The 18,916-nt window shown below is 33.9% G+C and overlaps 2 protein-coding genes across 2 annotated transcripts; both read left to right on the plus strand.

Moving 5' to 3' along the window:
- The first annotated feature begins 9,081 nt into the window (after nucleotides 1-9,081).
- Nucleotides 9,082-12,608, plus strand: LOC120080083 (ATP-dependent protease La (LON) domain protein). The gene is made up of 7 exons (XM_039034638.2): nucleotides 9,082-9,427; nucleotides 9,561-9,629; nucleotides 10,731-10,850; nucleotides 10,948-11,022; nucleotides 11,488-11,622; nucleotides 12,057-12,198; nucleotides 12,279-12,608. Exons 1-7 carry the CDS (start codon nucleotides 9,125-9,127, stop codon nucleotides 12,434-12,436), a joined length of 1,002 nt encoding a protein of 333 aa, XP_038890566.1. The 5' UTR covers nucleotides 9,082-9,124; the 3' UTR covers nucleotides 12,437-12,608.
- Nucleotides 12,609-16,562: 3,954 nt separating this feature from the next.
- Nucleotides 16,563-17,456, plus strand: LOC120079069 (uncharacterized). Its single transcript, XM_039033262.2, has 2 exons — nucleotides 16,563-17,042; nucleotides 17,130-17,456. Exons 1-2 carry the CDS (start codon nucleotides 16,563-16,565, stop codon nucleotides 17,454-17,456), a joined length of 807 nt encoding a protein of 268 aa, XP_038889190.2.
- The last annotated feature ends 1,460 nt before the right edge of the window (nucleotides 17,457-18,916 follow it).

An 18,916-nucleotide genomic window follows, 5' to 3' on the forward strand; every position in this document is an offset into this window, starting at 1 on the left:
AGATGTTTTACAATTCTAATAATAGATTGAAATCAACAATAAAGCAAAGTGTAACTTGTTTACCCATTAAGAAAAAAGCAAAAAATAAGCATGACAAACATGCTAAAATAATACTTTTATATCTACGGTTCATTGACAAAAAGATTCCAATCTTGTCTATAGTCATAAACTTACAAATAATACTCATGGTAAAACAAAGCAAGAAACAATTGAAGGTGAGAAGAGAAATAGTGTAGAACAAGAGAGAAGAAAAGGAAATTTTTATCAAAAGAATAAGAAAGCGATAATTCAAAATATTCTAAAAGATGTTTTGAACTGAAATTTGAGCATTTTTATGTTATTACCCACTTTAAAAGTCTCTCCTGTTCGAATCGGTGTAGAATGTCTTATCCATAACCACATTCATTGTCAATCTTGTAACTTCCTTTCTCACTTTATCATCCACTAGATCATTGGACCAAGCTTAAGAGTAGGAAATCACGAGAACCATTATCAACAAATTCTGGACCTTTACACCAAAAAATGACATTGAAAATGGATGGATAAATCAAGAACATCTCTAAGGGATTTTTTTTTTCCCATTGAAAAACCTAGAATTCCTCTCATCCCAAAATCTTCAAAAAAAAAATTGTTTTTGTTAATGTTGTCCTGTAAGAGTCCTTTCGTTTTCTTAAAAAATTATGATTTGAAAATTAGCAAAGGAAGGAAGAGTATAATTACTAAGTATAGGTTGAACGCATAGGCATGATTGATGCACATTTTAAAATAGATTGTCTACTAAGAAGTCTTTCAAATCCACGCGTTAAATTACATTCATACAAAGTTCTAAAAGTATATAAACGTACAACTTCTCACAACTTTTAGTAAAAAGAAGTCTAGAAATATTTATTACTTTCAACAAACTAAGTAACAAAAAATTGACCAATTCAGCATCACAACAACTCACTAAAGATGCAACCAAATTTCCACATATTTGGGTAACAATATCAACCAAAGATAGTATATTAAGGCTAATTAGCTGTAATAAAAAAAATCCATGTCCTAAGTGACTAATTACAACACCTACTCGTACACAAATTTAAATAAAAATCAGAATATGTGAAATTTAAGAACTTACATAAACAAGTCTTAAATAAATATAAACTCCTTTAATTAAAAAGTCAAAAGCAAATCATATACCTCACTCTTTCAAAATTAAGAATCATCTGTATACCACCATCTTGACCAATGAAAAACTACTCAACTGAAGGGAGAAGAAAGAAAATAATGTTAAAATCAAGAATCTAAATTCCACAACAAAGATAACAAAGTAAACAATAATAGTTTTTCTCGAATAAACGAACTTATTAAAATGAAAGAGGTAAAGAAACACACAATAAACGCAAAATAACAATACATAAGAGAAAACATTGCGTTTATATGTACAAACATTTTTTTTGCGGGGGAGCATCGAGTGGGTTTTATTTTGCACCAGATCTAGGTGAGCATCGAGTTCTTCACAGTGGGGGAGTTTTAGATCGGACCGAGTTCTGGACTGAATCAAGACTTGGATAGAGTTCGATCAAGGATCGAGTTCTAGACTAGATCGAGTTTGAATGGTCGAACACCAACACTAGAAGAAGTTGCACATATAAACGTTCAAATCTGAATAGAATGCACAATATGGTCGACGATGAAAGCACGTGTGATTGGACAAAGGGTAGGGAAGCTTTGGATTTGTGCATATGGCAGAGCAGTGTAGATCAAAGATGGATCTGCCTCCATCAACGACCATTCGCTAGAGGTAGAGAGCTGACAAAAGAAGTACATTGAGAAGTATAAAACCCTAGGATTTGGGCTCTGAAACCATGTGGAAACAATATTTGACTGAATAATTTTTGTATATTAACTTGAGATTTACATATGAAATTTATAGAAAGGACGATAACCTAATTATAGCCTAAATATATGCATAATACATAAATTAAGGCCTACATATCTCAATAGTACCTTTACTACTATGGTAGACAAGAGCTCATTTTTTGGAGAAATTGCACAAGTCAATAACCCTTCTTGAGAGCAAAGACACCTAGGAACATGAATCTTATAAATTGGTTTAGACTCCCCTGTAGAAACAACCATTGTCAATGATGTATTTCCTCATGTATTGCAAATAAAAAAAATAATTCCAAGCTTTTCATCTCTCGACAGCAAGCGAAACAGTGGTAGGGATTTGAGAGAAAGAAGAATTTAGGTTTTTGCTTGTAGAGGGGAGGAAATAAGTGAAAAGGGAAAAAAACAAAGATTTTTGTGCTTTGATGGAGTGAGGCTTATGGCACTTCACACGAAAATTTTTGGTGCCCCTCAAAATTTCATTTTCAACATTTTCCGCTTTTTTGTGTGATATTCCATAACCTATTTTCTAAAAGGTTATATTCAAAAGCTATTATAAGTCCTATTTGTTATAGTGTGGGACCAATCCAGAAGCAATTACGTTGGAGGTCATATGAAAAGTCTGAAGGTCAAAAATGATATAACGGTCAGTGAATTAGTGAATATTATGCACCATTGACTGAATATTAAACCAGATATGTTCGATAAACATATCAATTGTTGTTACATTATATTAGTCCCTATTCCTTAATTGACATAGTTGACGATGAAGATCTTGGCTTCTTTTTAAAGACAGTAATACATCCTAGATGCCATTATTTATATCAGTTACAACTTGCGAAAGCCATGGAATACACGCCGAGAATGCTTGCCAGAATACTTACAAGCAGTGCAATCCAATGAATAAACCCATTCCAACCAGTCAAAACTTTGGGTTTGCAACCATTCCAACGCGTAATATTCCCACCATGTCTTCGTTGGATGATCATATTGAGCCATGTAACTTGGAGGACGATTGAAGTGAAGCTTGGTTTGTTCATAACAATTAACCCAAATGTACTCTGCAGTTCGATACTGACCATGAATATGGACAATCTTCAGGACTACAAACTCCTCCAAAACCTTGCATTCATGTTCCAACCCCACCTGCTTACGTCCCACCAGTGGTGTTGCGTTCGATTCAAATTCATTCCATCATTCCAACCCAACCAGTTTTAGATATACCCAGACCATTAGAAAGCCCATCGTATGACAACCTCATGACTGTTTGAATGAGAGGATAAAAAGGTCGGCCAAATTTTCTTTTCAAAATATGACTTGTCAGTTAAATTGTCAATCCTTGCAATAAAAAAGAACTTCAACTATCGTGTAGAGAAGTTAAGGAATAGCTTGCTAACTATATGGTGTTCAGTGGTGGAATGCAAGTGGAGGATTCGTGCAAAAAAATTGAAAGAAAGTGATTCTTTTAAAGTTACAAAATATCCAAGTGAACATACATGTTCTCTTGAAATGAGAATGTGTAATCATTGACAAGCAAAAAGTTGGATTATTGGACACTTAATCAAGTTCAAATACAAACAAGTTGGTCGAACATACCGCCCGAGGATTATAATTAAAGACATCCGACAAGATTTTGGAGTGAATATAAGTTACAAATGGGCTTAACGCGCTAAAGAGTATGGATTACGCAATGATTATTCTTAAGGAATCATACTGATGTCTAGGACATATTGTGTTTCCCCGATGAAGATGCTTATAATTAATATGGACAATGGATATTTGGAGGGGTTGGTTCATCTTTGTTCACGGGTATGTACATGTATGGAGTTCAATTGCATGGAGATCCCATGCTCTCATAAAATATCTGCGACAACCCTTAGAAACATTAATGTTCAAACATTACGTGCAAAATGGTTTATAATTGAGAGTGTGCTTGCTATTTATGCAAAACCAATCTTTCCTGTTGAACATAGACAAGAATGGAGTCGAAGATCAGATTTTGAAGACTTTGAAATTCTACCACCACGAAAGGTACCAAGTGCGGGTAGACGTCAAATCGTTAGGATACCTTCTGCTGGAGAGTGTTAGTTTCTATAAACGTGTAGCAGAAGAAAACTGAATCATTAAGCACTCTAGTTCATCTATTTTAGCTATAAGTAAGCATGCTCATCAAATGATAAAAGAGGGTTTCAAACATACCTTTGAAGATCCTCTTCTTCAACAAAATTCAGCTGCAATTCTCTCGAATTCTGGTTGTAGACCACCACTAGAGCTTTTTTAATATCCTTTAGGAGCCTTAGATTGAATTGTGGGACTCAAAACTAGCTGGAATTTAGGGAAAGGAGGAGAAAGGTCACTGATTCATTACTGTTGAAGAATCCTTCTTCAAACTTGAAACTTCAGCAAAAATTAGGTATTTTTGCATACCTTTTTCCACTCAAATCTTAGTGTTTTATATTGAAAATTCATACAAGAATTGATTGCCTGAAGTAATTCCAGCTCCTCCTTAAAAAATGAGCTGGAACTGGGAGTGGAAGGGTGACTAACTTGGTAGCTTGAAAGTGGGATGGGATTTTCCATTTTCAATTTTCTTTTTAATTTTGAAATTGATTTTCAAAATCAAAAATCATTTTTTAATTTTAATTCTTTTAATTAAAACTATTTTTTTTAATTTTATGAAAATTAATTTAATAATGAATTTTTCTAATAAAATGAATAATAATTAATTAATTAAATAATTTAATTAATTCTATTATTTAATATCAAATATTAAATCAATTTATCACCCGTTCCATCACCATGAATCTCCATTCATGAAATTAATATTTAAATCATATTTAAATATTAATCGATTCTCCAATTTCGTTTAATTCCATAATTAAACGTGTAATTATATCGCATATAATTACTAATTCTTTTAATTCAAATTTGAACGATTCAAATTAACTTATCATGCTATTTTAAGGCTTGTTCCGTTTGTGAGCTAGTAGGGGAACCTAATGGACCTACAGCTCATGAGCTCCAACGATCCAAGATTAATTTATTAAACTTTTTACACCGAATTAACCCCCATTCGTCAACTGCTGGGTCACTCCACTAAAGCCCAGTAGTTGCATTCCCCTCACTATAGATATATTATGTCCATTCGATATAACCATGATTAGTAAGTTAACCCTTCACAGGTTGTTCGTAATAACTGTTGGGTCAATAGTTGTTTTACCCCCGAGATTACCTCTTGTTTCTTAAGTTCCACTAATTTTCTAATGAACAAGTTGTTTGTGATCCAATTAACAAACTATATCTCTTTCGGCCCAATGAGAGTGCGGGGCCCCATGTTCAAGACTCAGAATCAGCATTTAAGGAAATAACCTCTTTACTATCCCTGAAAGCGGTTGGAATGAATTCCATCTTGCACTCTATTTTCCTAGGTATCAACTTGGTCTTACTCCTGAAATGATAGGCTTATTGAGCTGGCGCTATTGAACCAACCCTCACCTATGAAAATTTAAGGATAATCTCAAATAAATAGGAGGTCACAGTTAGCTTAGGATTAAGGTCAAGTTACCCAAGTCATCTCTATGAAATAGTCAGTCTTAAATAGTAAACAACGTTATAAAGTAAGAGTGACTTATTTCTTGGTCCGATCTTATGCAAACTCATTGCACAGGATCCCCTCACTCCTCATGTCACCATATGAAAGAATCAGGATCACTTCGTTTGTGGCACTTTATAACTCATTATAACAACTACAGAGTGAGGCACATCCAATAGTGTTACGATAATAAGGCACCCAACGTTATTCGTATACTATAGATCATTTTGACTATTTACTCGAACCTGATCCACTCTTATGTCTTCACATAAAGTTTGAGTGCTCACATAATAGTCATGGATCTTTTAGTTTATTGGATTTATTTCTAAAACGAAATAAGCAATTCATATACTCAATAACAATTTTATTGAATCAAAACTTCAATAACAACTTTATTGATTTATAGAGTAAGTTTATTGTTTACAAACCACGAGTTTTAGGATATAAAACGCAACAGAGAAGAGCCACGAAAAATCCACAAGTGTACATGATGTGGTCAGAGAGGTCATAACAAAGAAACGTGCAAACAGACATTAATAACTCATGGCACGGGCCCATCTAGGCTCGATGATATGTAATTTATGGGTGATCGTTTACTTGTTTATGTGTGATCGTTTACTTATTTGTTTGTGATCGTTTATTTATTTATGTGTGATCGTTTACTTATTTGTGGGTGATCGTTTACTTGTTTATAGGCAATTGTTTATTTTTTATGAATGATCGCTTAGTTATATGTGGATGATCGTTTCGTTATTTATGGAAGATTGTTTAGTTATTTGGTATGATCGTTTAGTTGTTTATGGATGTTCGTTTAGTTATTTATGATTAATCGTTTATTTATGTTTTTTTTTTCTTTTTAGTTTATTTATTGTATTGTTTTTAATATTATTTAGTTGAACATAAATATACAATGCAAATTCAGTTCAAGAAATTCAAGTACAAATTACCATATATATTGATTAGCCCACAACTTGGCAACTTATTATTTCCTAAACAATTCCATATTATTCTATTCTTAGTTATCCCTATTACCAGTTACAATATATTCTACAAACTTAACACAAAAAATGTCACAGTCAAGAGACTTACCTTGTTGGAGTGTTCTTCGATCTGTTCACTTCCCATAGCTCGTACTTGAATTTTCTATATCACTCATCATATTTGATGGAAATCAACATTGAAGGTATTGATTTGGCCATCAGCTAAAGATAACCATCAATTATGTCGCTACCGATGTAGTTAGGAATGGAGTCAAATTCATAGATATTGCACATTTTTAGATTGATGGTAAGCATGAGCCAGTGTTGTTTGATGTTGATTGGCCCAAATATGAATTCAACTTCCGTCCATGTTGTTTGTATTCTTCATGTTGTCCAAGCATATAGTCAATAAAGTAAGAAGAGCCTACCCAAAACCTCATATGTGCCTCTTAATCCAACTAGTTTGCCACTTTTCCATCTTCCATTTCCACACCTTTTGGCTGGATCTTAGAAGCAAGTTCTTTTGGCTCCATAATTGCATCCTGGGGCAAAGCAATACGTAAATATAAAGTTGAATGAAGAGTAATCGTGCCTCTCAACCTCCTCAATCCTTCTTTCTTCAACATTATGCATCACAACGAGTCCTTCCAGTCAGTTCTTCTTGTATCTTATCTCTTCGACACTCGGTACAAGTCTCGTCAAAATAAATAGTCTGTACATAAGCAAATGAGTAAGTCAGAATGCATGAAACTATGATGGATACCAAGAATTACTTACTTTTTTTTGGCTGAAAAATATTCTTACTCAATGATTTTATAAGATGAAGCACGAGAAAAAGTTTATCTAAGAATTTTAGGAATTGCAGCCTTGCTGACTTTGGTGGCTATGAACTTATTTGATGAGGATAAAATTTCATAAGCCCACACCTATGATATGAGAGCTTTGTTACACATACATAACACACAAATTCAATGTAGATTAAAGTGAAGTGAAAACGAAAGTACATACCTGGAATACAAATGCAAATCCTTTTATACATTAATATGAGGCATGATAAACATTTTCTGCTTTCTTTATCTCATGTGCCTCCTTTTTTCCGTGCATGATAGTCTTCATGCTATTCAATTTACGTTTAAAAAAGACGGATGACCAGTCATAATGTCTAAAAACTTCAAGGTCATTGGCAATCTCAAATGTCTTCACATCAAATTGGGTTTTCTTGTCTTTTCCAATCATCACCATTTTGATGAATAATGCCAATGCAACCTTAACGACATCTTCATCGTTTGTAAAAGCGAATTTCTCGAATGCAATCTCCACGTCCTTGCAAGAACTATCCTTATCATTTGGATCCTTCGGTTCAAGAATGAGTTGTCACAGTCTCTCACCACTTGTTTCTCTTTCTATTATTTTCTTGGTCGGCCACGACCCAATTATCAAATTAAAATCACCTTGGGAGAATGTCACCTCCTTCCTCAATATGTTGAATGATATAACGTCTGGGTTCGTATCCATTACCTCCCTTAATAGAAAATGATGGAAAAGTTGCCCATTAAATAGAAGATCTACGTCCAACAGTGGACTCAAGGTCGATTTCCTATACATTCTTATCTGCTCGTCTTTCAACTTATTCTTAATCATCGATGCAATTCTGTGGACTTGGCAAGAATCTCTAACAAGGAAATATTTCTCAGTAGAGACGACCATCTTAGCAATCTGTAACAAACGTATACATTAACATAATAAGTAAACGATCGCCTAAAAAAATAAATAATCGCATAACAAAAATTAAACAATCGTGTAACAAATAACTAAATTATTGCATAACAAAAACAAATAAATCGCATAACAAAAAGCATAACAAAAAACTAAACGATCACACAATAAACAACTAAATGATCGTGTAACAAAAAAACTAAACAATCCCAATTACAAAGAACTAAACGATCACATAACAAAAAACTAAACGATCACATAACAAAGAACTAAACGATCATGCAAAAAAACTAAATGATCGCATAACCAAGAACTAAATGATCACGTAACCAAAATTAAATGATCGCACATCTTTATCTAAAATGATCGTTTAAGTTTCTCTAACTGATTATTTGAAAAATACTAAATGCTCGTATAGGACTATCTAAACAATCGATTATGAGCGAATACACAATCATTTAATAAAAATTGAGAGATCGTTTAACAAAAGATAGGCGCAAACCCTAAACAACCGGCGAGAACCCTAAATGAATATCAATATGCATTTAAGGAGAAGAGTCATATACCTTTCAAATCACGATGACAATGGAAAATGTGTAGAAATGAGCAACGAGAAGGTGGCCAAACACTCAAATGAAGATGGGAGACGACGAAAGAAAACGAGAGATACTTGAGAGCAAAATCACACAATGAGAGAGGTAAGCGAAAAGTTAGGTAAATGATCCTTAGTAAAACATTCATAAAAGTGGTAAGGATAATTTTTCTAAATTAGAAGTGAAATTGATATTTTATATGGACAAAAGGTTAATTGTAGATAAATTTTTAGAAAATGGTCATTTATAAAATAGTTTTTTTTATTTTTGAGTCATTTTGGGAAAATTTCCTAATGGTTATTGGGCGTGCGAAACACGACTAACTGTGACTCAGTGTATGGTATATAAGGAGAGGGAGAGAAAGAGAAGAAATGGTAATGGGTAGGATGAGGATAATGGGTAGCGTGAGTTGTAACGTTCAAAGTGGGATCTCTGTGAATCTTGGTGGTTCCTCCACTTTGGTTTGCAATCGGAGGAGAGTTTCTTCATTCCTTCCCAGAAGTAGAAGCAGGTTCCCCTTCACTCCTGAACGCCATTTCACCAGCAACAGAATATTTCATTCGCAATCGCAACCAGCTCCTCTATTTTCTGTTTCTTCCGAGAGAAGATGGAGTAATTTGTCTGTGTATGCCACCTCTCTAGACCTTCCGCTGCTTCCCTTTGGCGTCAATGAAGTAAATCAACCACCCCTTACTCTGCATTTACTTCAATCCCCAACCCTATTCAATTTTTAATTTATTACTGTCCCTTCAAATATTTGATTCCACTTTCGCCTTCTCTACTTCAGTTTCTTACCTTGCTTTTCAGGTGCTTGTTCCGTCGGAGAGTAAAACACTGCACCTGTATGAAGCCAGATATCTAGCTCTATTGGACGAGGTACTTACTTTTTGGACACAATTTATTTCATATAATATTGTCATATTTGTGGTATAAATATTACTGGTTGATTAATTTTATGATGTATATATCTTCCTAAGATTATGTAGCTGTTTTGTGTTTTAATTTGTGAGGTTGTCCATCAACTGCGTCTTAAATCTTTTGTTATGCATTAGCATCTCGGTGCCGGTGGGATATATCTCCACTAGAACAATTTTAAAAACGGATATAATGTGCTAGTAAGTAATTAAGTTCATAATCTTATGAGCGTGTTTGGAATTATTTTCTAAGTACTTAAAATTATTTTTGTTTGCACTTAGAAATAGTATTTTAGGCCATTAGAAAATCATTCCATGCAGACCCTAAGTTCTATTTCCAGTCAAGTGGGATGGAAACAACATAAAGTTTTCTACTTATCAGTGGCTTAAGTTCTGTATATATCTGCTTGCTTTCAGATTCCATGTAATTAGCACATACTCTGTAACTCCTTGGTATGTTCTGCTGCTGGAGCCAGTTTGGTCCTTGTTCTATGATAAGATTTTGAATCTGCATTCCCCAACCTGTAATATATTTCATATTCTTTTTGGTTCCTCCGTTACAAACCAAAGGAATGAGTTTGTGCAAAATAGCGATGATGAAGATGAGTGATTTCTCCTTGTTTGGAAGGGATGGAACTTCTTCTCAGCCTTCAAACCCTTTGACTTGCTGATAATCTTTCTACCTTCTGCTTTTCATTTATCTATGTTATCATATTCTTCAGTTAATTTTGTTGATGTTGCTTGCTTCAGTCCACCGTGGCTGATTCGTTGGTTTGTTAGCCTTTGTATTTAGGTTTTACTTTTTTGGCATTTTTTGTTCTTGTATTTTTCTGTTTGGTTCCTCTATTGTTGGTTCTTTTTCTTTTTCATTTTCTCCCTCTTTCTCCCAGGGAGGTTATAGCTTCGAATTTTTTCTTCCTTTTCACATATCAATGAAATTTTTGTTCCTTGTTCAAAAAAATTACACGATGTGTGTTATTTCATCCTTTTTTTTTTTAAAAAAAAAAGAAAAATTTACTTGCTCTATTTAATCAAATCCCTGACTTGAGTATACTAATTGCAGTCCTTATTTAGGAAGAATAAACTTTTCGTGCATTTTGTGTTGGATCCTGTCGCTGTCAGTGACTCATCAAGGGAAATATCGTTTGCAGCCAGACATGCTTGTTTGGTTTTAATTGAGAATGTAAGTTTCAAAACATTGAAATTGTATATATATCTATACTTTTTAATGTAAACACATGAACATATTTTGATCTACGAGCAGTTTCAGCAAATTGCAGGTCGAGAGATTGCAGGTGGGGGCGTTAGTCACCATCAGAGGAATCGGACGCGTCAAAATTATTGAGCTCTTGCAAGCAAGTGATAAGTGAATTGATTTGAACTCTAAGGAGGTGTTTGGGGCGAGAATTATCCTAATACTATAATAACTACCTTTTGCTGCAGTAAATACTATTTCAATGCCTCTAATTAGCTATAGTCAACACTATTTCAAAACCCTTATCTGTTAGAGTATTTACTGTTTGTTACAGTTTTTACTATTTTACATTCATCATTTTTTTTATTTTTTGTTATAGTTTTTATTATTTTCTACTCAAATTAAAATAGTTTACATTTCAAACACATACTATTATAACCGAAACTAAAATAATCTATACCCCAAATACAAAATATTATAACCCAATTATAATAACCTAGGACTATAATATCTAACTCCTTACCCCAAACACTCCTTAAGTCATTTATTTACCAGTAAATGCATTAAAGTCTAGAATGCTAATTTGTGGTCATTTTAACCATCTTATGGTATACGATTTTTCCAGGTTGATCCTTATTTGCGAGGTACAATTTTATCGGTGAGAGATAATATTGTTCAAGATGAATGTGGGTTAAGTTCAAAAGTGATAGACGTCAAAGACGTTCTTCATAATTTGAATAGTTTGGAGATCAAACTGAAGGTATGATTTTTTCCCTTTCTCAACCGCAGTCATTTCTATGAAATTGAACTGGAAGAGCCACTTGTAGGGCAGTAGATTTTGGGTGATTTTGATAGTTTGGAAGGGTAGAAAATTGTGCTTTCGGCTACTTATATTTCATCTCCATGCACGCTGCAGATTTTTGTGGGCATCTGTAACTTTTTCCTGTTATTAAATTTTCTGGAATGCTATTTTGCCCATCTTGTGGGATATCTAACTTGAAAGGAACATTATAATCTATAGTAGTTTTTGGAGTTAGGTTTAATAACTTCTTCAGGGAATCAGTCAAAAATCATGAAGGAGTTTTGTAGTTAGTTCCGAGTATATATATATATATATCAAAGTCATACTAAACTCACCGTTAATAATGTTAGATTAGATAATGTTCAAAATATGCGTTGTTATCATATCACCAGGCTCCCAAGGAGGCATTGTTGCAGACTCAAATAATGAACTCACTTACATGGGCTGAAAAGGGTATATATGTGGACATTGATCAAAATTTTGTACCATCGTTGGCCGAAAGAGTATCCTTCGCAGCCTTCCAACCAATTTCAGGTAAATTCTCTTTGATCTACACTAGGTATTTGGGCTTTAAAGTTAATATGATTTAATTAATTCAATTATTTCATTTTCAGGGTCAACTAAATCTGAATTACAGAGTTTGCAGCTAAAAAAAATCAAAGCAATGGATATCAAGAATACCCTTGAAAGACTAAATAAATCGTTGAAATTAACAACAGAAAATATTTCTACAGTGGTAGCCAAACTTGCTATACAATCAGTTGAAATTTAGTACTCTGAAAGCTATGGATTGGACATTCTGATAAGTGATAACCAACCCCAATCGTGAAAGGTTGTGAAGTTGTCAACGTGGGGAGTTGATTATAATGTTGGCCATACATGCAATCATAAAACATGTTATGCTATTTTAATTATTAAAACAAAAAGTGATCAATTAAAGGATAGACATGGGTATACGTGAGATAGAATCATTAATCGTGATAACCAACCCCACTCATGAAAGAATGTGATTTTCAGAATCTGACTTTGTCTTCGAGACAAAATCAATCCTCCAATGCTCTCTTATTGTCTTCGACTCCAAAAGCATTTACAAATAACTGACCTCTTTCTCTCGGTCTCTAAATCCCAAGGTCTCAATGCCCTAAATCGAAGAAATGAGAAAAAGTATATATAGAGATGGTGATAGTGAAGCAGCATTGCCCACAATTAACATGGCACATCATAGCGTTGCGGTGCTATGTGTTGTGTGATGTTCATAGTGTTGCAGTGCTAGAATATAACGTTTAGTTGCTATCCTATTTTGCAGCCTTGGGTTAGCATTGAGCCTAGCATTGCAGTGTTTCTTCCGTGCCTTTTTTGGTTTTCTTTTTTCCTTTTTTTTTTTTTTTGTGCCTTAGGACCATTTTTGCCTTTCCTAAAGCTATTTTCTTCAATTAATCTTCAAATTTCTTTTGATTTAGTCCAAAATGCTCGGTTCCTACAAAATCACTATGGAAAAGCATCAAAGAACACATTTTCATATGAAAACTAACAAAATCTAAGTCAAAGAAAGTACTTTTGAGTACTTTCCACCTCCCAAACCTAGAATTTTATTAGTTCCGAGAGAAAAAGAATAAAAATTCTAAACGTGTTATTCACTCAAACTTTATTACTCAAAAAAGCATATTACATCTATAAACATTCGAACACATTCTATAAATTTCAAGGTCAAATCTTTTTGTTCTTCATAGGTGTGTAGAAGTCCTTTTCATTTAGTACTTAATAGTTTAAATGTTGATAAAACTTCCTCTAGTTTTTCCTCTACTCTAATTTTACAAAACTAGCAAGCAATTTTCTAAACCAACCATGTAGCAAAAAGACACTATGTTAATTTTTTTTTTCACAATTTTTTTCTAACAAAACAAGAATACTTTGAAGACAACTGTTTTCGTTTTGGCTTGCTCACATGGCCACATAAAAAACATCCAACTACGTGTCTAAGCTTACTTTCGACAGGTCTTCATGCAATGGAAGGAGCAATCTTCTTTAAAAATTTCTTTTACCTTTTTTTCTATATATTTTTCATTTTTTTATCAACTACACAACAACTAAACTCAACTAAGATTCGGACCTTTTGAGGTGATAGTGGATTCCATTCCATGATACGTGCTAATTTAACAAGGTCTTATATGAAATGGCTACATGCACAAAGTGCAAAAGAATTCAAGAGGGACTTAAATAAAAATAATTAATTCATGACTATGGTACCCTTCACAGTAGATCATCTAACGTGCAATTCAAAACAAGTCATAGGCAATCATAATCCACAACATGCATAAGAATTCCTCATCATTAAAGTACCTTATTATCTCTAATAAAATTTCATATATCCTACAATTGAAAAAAATATAAAAAAAAGTAGACTCAAAATTCATATAATCATATGAGCAACTACATCAAATTCACACAAGCATGTAGTACGTCTCCCTCCCCAAACTGAAAATTACACATTGTCCCCAATGCATTAAAATAAAAATAAACAAAGAGTGAGTAAAACTGGTCTGATTAGTAAGGTAGTCTATATGTGTCAAACATGTAGAATGGTATTTTATGTGGTAGGACTCCTGTAAGAGAGACTAAAAACATATCATGAATGCCATGAAAGGTAAACTAAAACAAACATAAATGAAATAACAAAAATATTTACAAAGTTCGTGAAAAATTGGAAAAGAAAGATCAACAATAAGATTCTATATAAATGGAAAACTAGGATCATCTATCATATGAATGTCTTCCTTTATATAAGGCAGATTTAAAATCAGAAAAATATTTACAAGGCTCGTGAAAAATTGGAAAAGAAAGATCAACAATAGGACTCTACAGAAATGGAAAACTAGGTTCTTAACCTCAATATCTATCATATGAATATTTTTCCCTATATAAGGCAGATTTTCTCTTTCTATCTCACAAACATGCTCTTGGTCTGACTATAATTTCTTCAACTCATCCTCACTATTTGAATACAACATACTATATCTCTGTACTTCATTAGCATAAAAAAAAACATTCTCCTCATGCAAGGCTCTAAGTGCGTCAAGTATCAGAATATGTTGATCATAGTCTCGTTCTCTACCACTTGAGCTTCTATCCTATCAAATCTTTCTAGCTTAGACCTCTCCAGAAATTCTTCACCTTTCACTATAAGATAAACTCTTTCAACATGTGCTCAAGGGAAGGTTTCTTCTCCAATCAAGTTGGATTGAAATTGTAACTCACATGGTCATGGATGGATAACGGATGGAGTTAAAGATAAGGATTGAAAAACATTGGTGTTGTTGGACTTAGGTTGGGTTGGGACATCCTATCAGCCACATATAATTTATTATAAAAGGCCATGACTTAACCACATACACTTATAAGCATGCAAACAGAGTGAAATCAACCAAAAAAAGACTTAAAACAAAAACAAAAACAAATTAAAAGAATAAAAAACTACCTTACACCCTAAATTAAGATTCATGAAATCTCATAAATGTTAAAAGAAATCAAAATATTGATTCCCCAATCATGATGCCAAAAACTTGATAAGCTCAAGTGCAGGTGGCAAATTGCAATATAGTAGAATAGTTTGAGACTGAGTATTATCATCTAGAAATCATGTTATTAATTCTTTTATTTATTTGAGATATCGTTCCAATTTTATTTATGGGATGAAACTATGATGCAAAATAAACTAAGTTAATCCTAAGCAAATAAAATGATCAAGTATGAGGAATTTAAACTAAGTGATGTCCTAGGTATCGATTTCATCAATAAACTTAATAAATTCAATTGTTTAACTCTTGTACCAATTAATACAACAATTAGGTCTCAAATTCTTTTATTTCAAAGTCAACTTTTTCTCTCACCTAATTACTAATTCCTAATTCCTAAATCTCTTAAAACTAGTCAATTAAGTGAAACATTAGGACCCTTCATCATCAATCTCTATTGTTATCCTATTACGCTAATATATTTTAACATTAATCTAACATGTATGATCTAATTTAAAATCCCCTCAATAGATCAAGATAATAAACCATGAAATCAACTAAATATTGTACAAGCATTCAACAACGGGAAGAACAACCATGCTAAAAAGTATCAATACTCATTGAAATTTAAGATTCACGAAAGGGTTCACAACCATCCACATGACTACACAAACCCTAGAACGAAAAGAAAATCAACCTAACTTAGCTTCTTAGACAAAACCATAATCAGAAAACTAAGCTACAAGCAACAATGAAAGACACTGGAAGAAAATACGATGTTATTCGACAATTTAACTCCATCTCTAAGGTAGAACGACCCTCCAATGCTCTCTGGTAATCTTTGGCTCAAAAAGCACTTGTAAATAGATTTGATGTTTCTCTCTAAGCCTCGAAACCCTAGAGTCTTGATGCCCTAACTTGAAGAACCGAAGAAAATATCTAAAGCTGAAATAGTGATAGCATTATGGCACTAGCCCAAAATTAACCTAGTATGCCGTAGCAACACAATGCTATATGTTGTGTGATGTTTGTAGCATTTTGTTAGTAACTTAAAATTGCAAATTAATTTTTGAGTTGATCTAGTCAATTCCTAGTCTTTAGGAAATAGTTGAAGTTGTTTTTAGTTGTAGTCAAGTCTAAGTTCCTATTCTTGTGGAGTTAGTGGGATTAGTTGCTAACATTGTGGAATCTATTTTCAGATTCAAGATATGTATTTATATGAAGTTTTCTAGAATGAAATACACACTTCCCATTTTTCTCATTTCCCTCTCATTAGTTAGAACAACAGTGATATCAGAGCCCTCAATTCTTAAAAGATCTGTGAGTGAGGATCAGTGAAATATCTCTGAGAGAAACTGAGTGATATACTTGTGAGAGTTGTTAGAGATGGAATCAGGATCAAATAGTCTTTCTTCATTGGTTCCACTTGTATTTGATGGTGAAAACTACCAGGCATGGGCTATCAGAATGCAAGCCTACATGGAGGATTGTGATTATTGGGAAGTAATTGAGCAAGACTATGAGATTGCTCCACTTCCTGATAACCCAACAATATATCAGATCAAAACTCACAAGGAGAGAGTCACCAGGAAGGAAAAAGCTCGAGTTTGCCTATATGTAGCTGTGTCTCCCGCCATATTCAATAGAATTATGGCCTTGAAGTCGAAAAAGGAGATCTGGGAGTTCCTCAAAAGTGAGTATGAAGGTGATGAGAGGATTAAAGGCATGAAAGTGTTGAACTTGGTGCGAGAATTCGAGAGAATGCAAATGAAGGATTATAAGTCCATTAAAGAGTACTCAGATAAGTTGATTGGGATTGCTAACAAGGCAAGAGCATTAGGAATCGATTTATCTGACAATAGATTGGTTTAGAAGATTCTAATTTCAGTACATGAGAGATATGAAGCAACCATTGCTTCCTTAGAAAATATTAAAGACCTCTCAAAACTTAAGGTGATAGAAGTGGTTAGTGCTTTGCAAGCACAAGAGCAAAGGAGGTTGATAAGACAAGAAGGAAGCATTGAGGGGGCATTGAAAGCTAGAGTGCCGCAGGGAGAAGGTAGAAGAGAGAAGAAGGGAAGTGGCAGTAGTAGCTCAGAGTCTGCTATAAAGGATGCTGGTAGTACATGCAAGCATTGTGGGAAGCAGAATCATCCACATTTCAGATGTTGGAGAAGGCCAAATGTAAAGTGTAGAAGCTGTCATTTATTGGGGCACATTGAACGATTATGTAAGAAAGCAAAAATTCAACAACAAGGAGGAGCACATGTTGTAGTATAGCAAGAAGAAGATCAACTCTTTGTGACTACTTGCTTCTCATCAGTCACTCAATGTGATGGTTGGTTGGTTGATAGTGGGTGTACCAATCACATGACAAATGACAAAGAGTTGTTCAAGGACATTGACAAGTCATTCAAGCCAAGAGTGAAGATAGGAAATGGTGAGTATCTAGAAGTAAAGGGGAAGACCACAGTGTCAATAGAGAGCTGTGCTGGAATCAAGTTGATTACTAAAGTGTTGTTTGTCCCTGAAATTGATCAAAACTTGTTAAGCGTTGGTCAATTAGTAGAGAAGGGATTCAAAGTTTTGTTTGAAGAAGAAAAGTGCCTCATTTCTGATTCAAATGGGAATGAGTTGTTCAAAATAAAGATGCAGCACAAGATTTTCTCGTTGGATTCACTCGAGAAGGAGTAGATAGCTTTCAAGTGTCAAATAAATGACACTGAGTTATGGCACAAGAGGTTGGGGCATTTTCATCAAAAAGGGTATGCACAAGTCTGGGGAATTGATTTATCTGAGACTTTTGCACCAATTGCAAGAATAGACACAATCAGGTTGTTACCGGCTGTGTCAACCCAACATGAATGGAAGGTGTATTAGCTAGATCTGAAGTCAGCATTCCTAAATGGAGTGTTAGAAGAAGAGATCTATGTTGAGTAACCAGATGGATTCATCATACCAGGACAAGAGTAGAAGGATTATTTGTTGAAGAAGGCTCTCTATGGGTTGAAGCAAGCTCTTAGAGCATGGTATAGCAAGATGGATGATCACTTGCTGAACCTGGATTTTGTGTGAGTCGTTTTCAAGCTCTTAGGAGCAAGTTAGGTGTTTGCAGTATTTGAGTTAGGAGGAGAATGTTAGTAACTCAAAACTGCAAATTAGTTTTTTAGTTGGTCCAGTCAATTCCTAGTTTCTAGGAAATAGTTGAAGTTATTTTTAGTTATCTAAGTTTCTATTCTTGTGGAGTTAATAGGTTTAGTTGTTAACATTGTGGAATCTATTTTTAGATTCAAGATATGTATTTATATGAAATTTTCTAGAATGAAATACACACTTTCCATTTTTCTTATTTCCCTCTCATTAGTTACAACAATACATTTGGGTGCTACCTTGTCTTGCAACCTCCAATTTTAACATCGAGCCTAGTGTTGCCATGCCTCTTATACGTGGATTTCAGCTCCTTTTTGTCCTTTTCAAGTGCTAATATCATTTTGTGCTTCCCAAGGCTATTTTCTTTAATTAATTTTCAAATTTCTTCTAATTCCATTCAAATGCTCGATTCCAATCCGATCAATATAGAAAAAGCACATTTTTCAAAAACTAACCGAACTTCAAGGCAAAATAAGCATTTTTTAAGTGCTTTTGAGGGATCTGTCCAAGGGTTCCTTTTGGTCAGCCGCACGAACAACTTTGTTGCTCATCGCATGCTCACAGATTTGGCTATCTCTTTAAGGAAGTCA

This window comes from Benincasa hispida, chromosome 6, assembly GCF_027475165.1.
Source record: "Benincasa hispida cultivar pf3 chromosome 6, pf3_genome.v1.1, whole genome shotgun sequence".
Taxonomy (NCBI): domain Eukaryota; kingdom Viridiplantae; phylum Streptophyta; class Magnoliopsida; order Cucurbitales; family Cucurbitaceae; genus Benincasa; species Benincasa hispida.

Coding starts and splice junctions, on each gene's coding strand:
- LOC120080083 (XM_039034638.2), top strand. CDS start 9,125: ATGGTAATGGGTAGGATGAGGATAATGGGTAGCGTGAGTTGTAACGTT. Junction 10,851..10,947: donor GTTTGGTTTTAATTGAGAAT/GTAAGTTTCAAA, acceptor AGCAAATTGCAG/GTCGAGAGATTGCAGGTGGG. Junction 12,199..12,278: donor AGCCTTCCAACCAATTTCAG/GTAAATTCTCTT, acceptor TTTCATTTTCAG/GGTCAACTAAATCTGAATTA.
- LOC120079069 (XM_039033262.2), top strand. CDS start 16,563: ATGGAATCAGGATCAAATAGTCTTTCTTCATTGGTTCCACTTGTATTT. Junction 17,043..17,129: donor ATTTATCTGACAATAGATTG/GTTTAGAAGATT, acceptor TCAAAACTTAAG/GTGATAGAAGTGGTTAGTGC.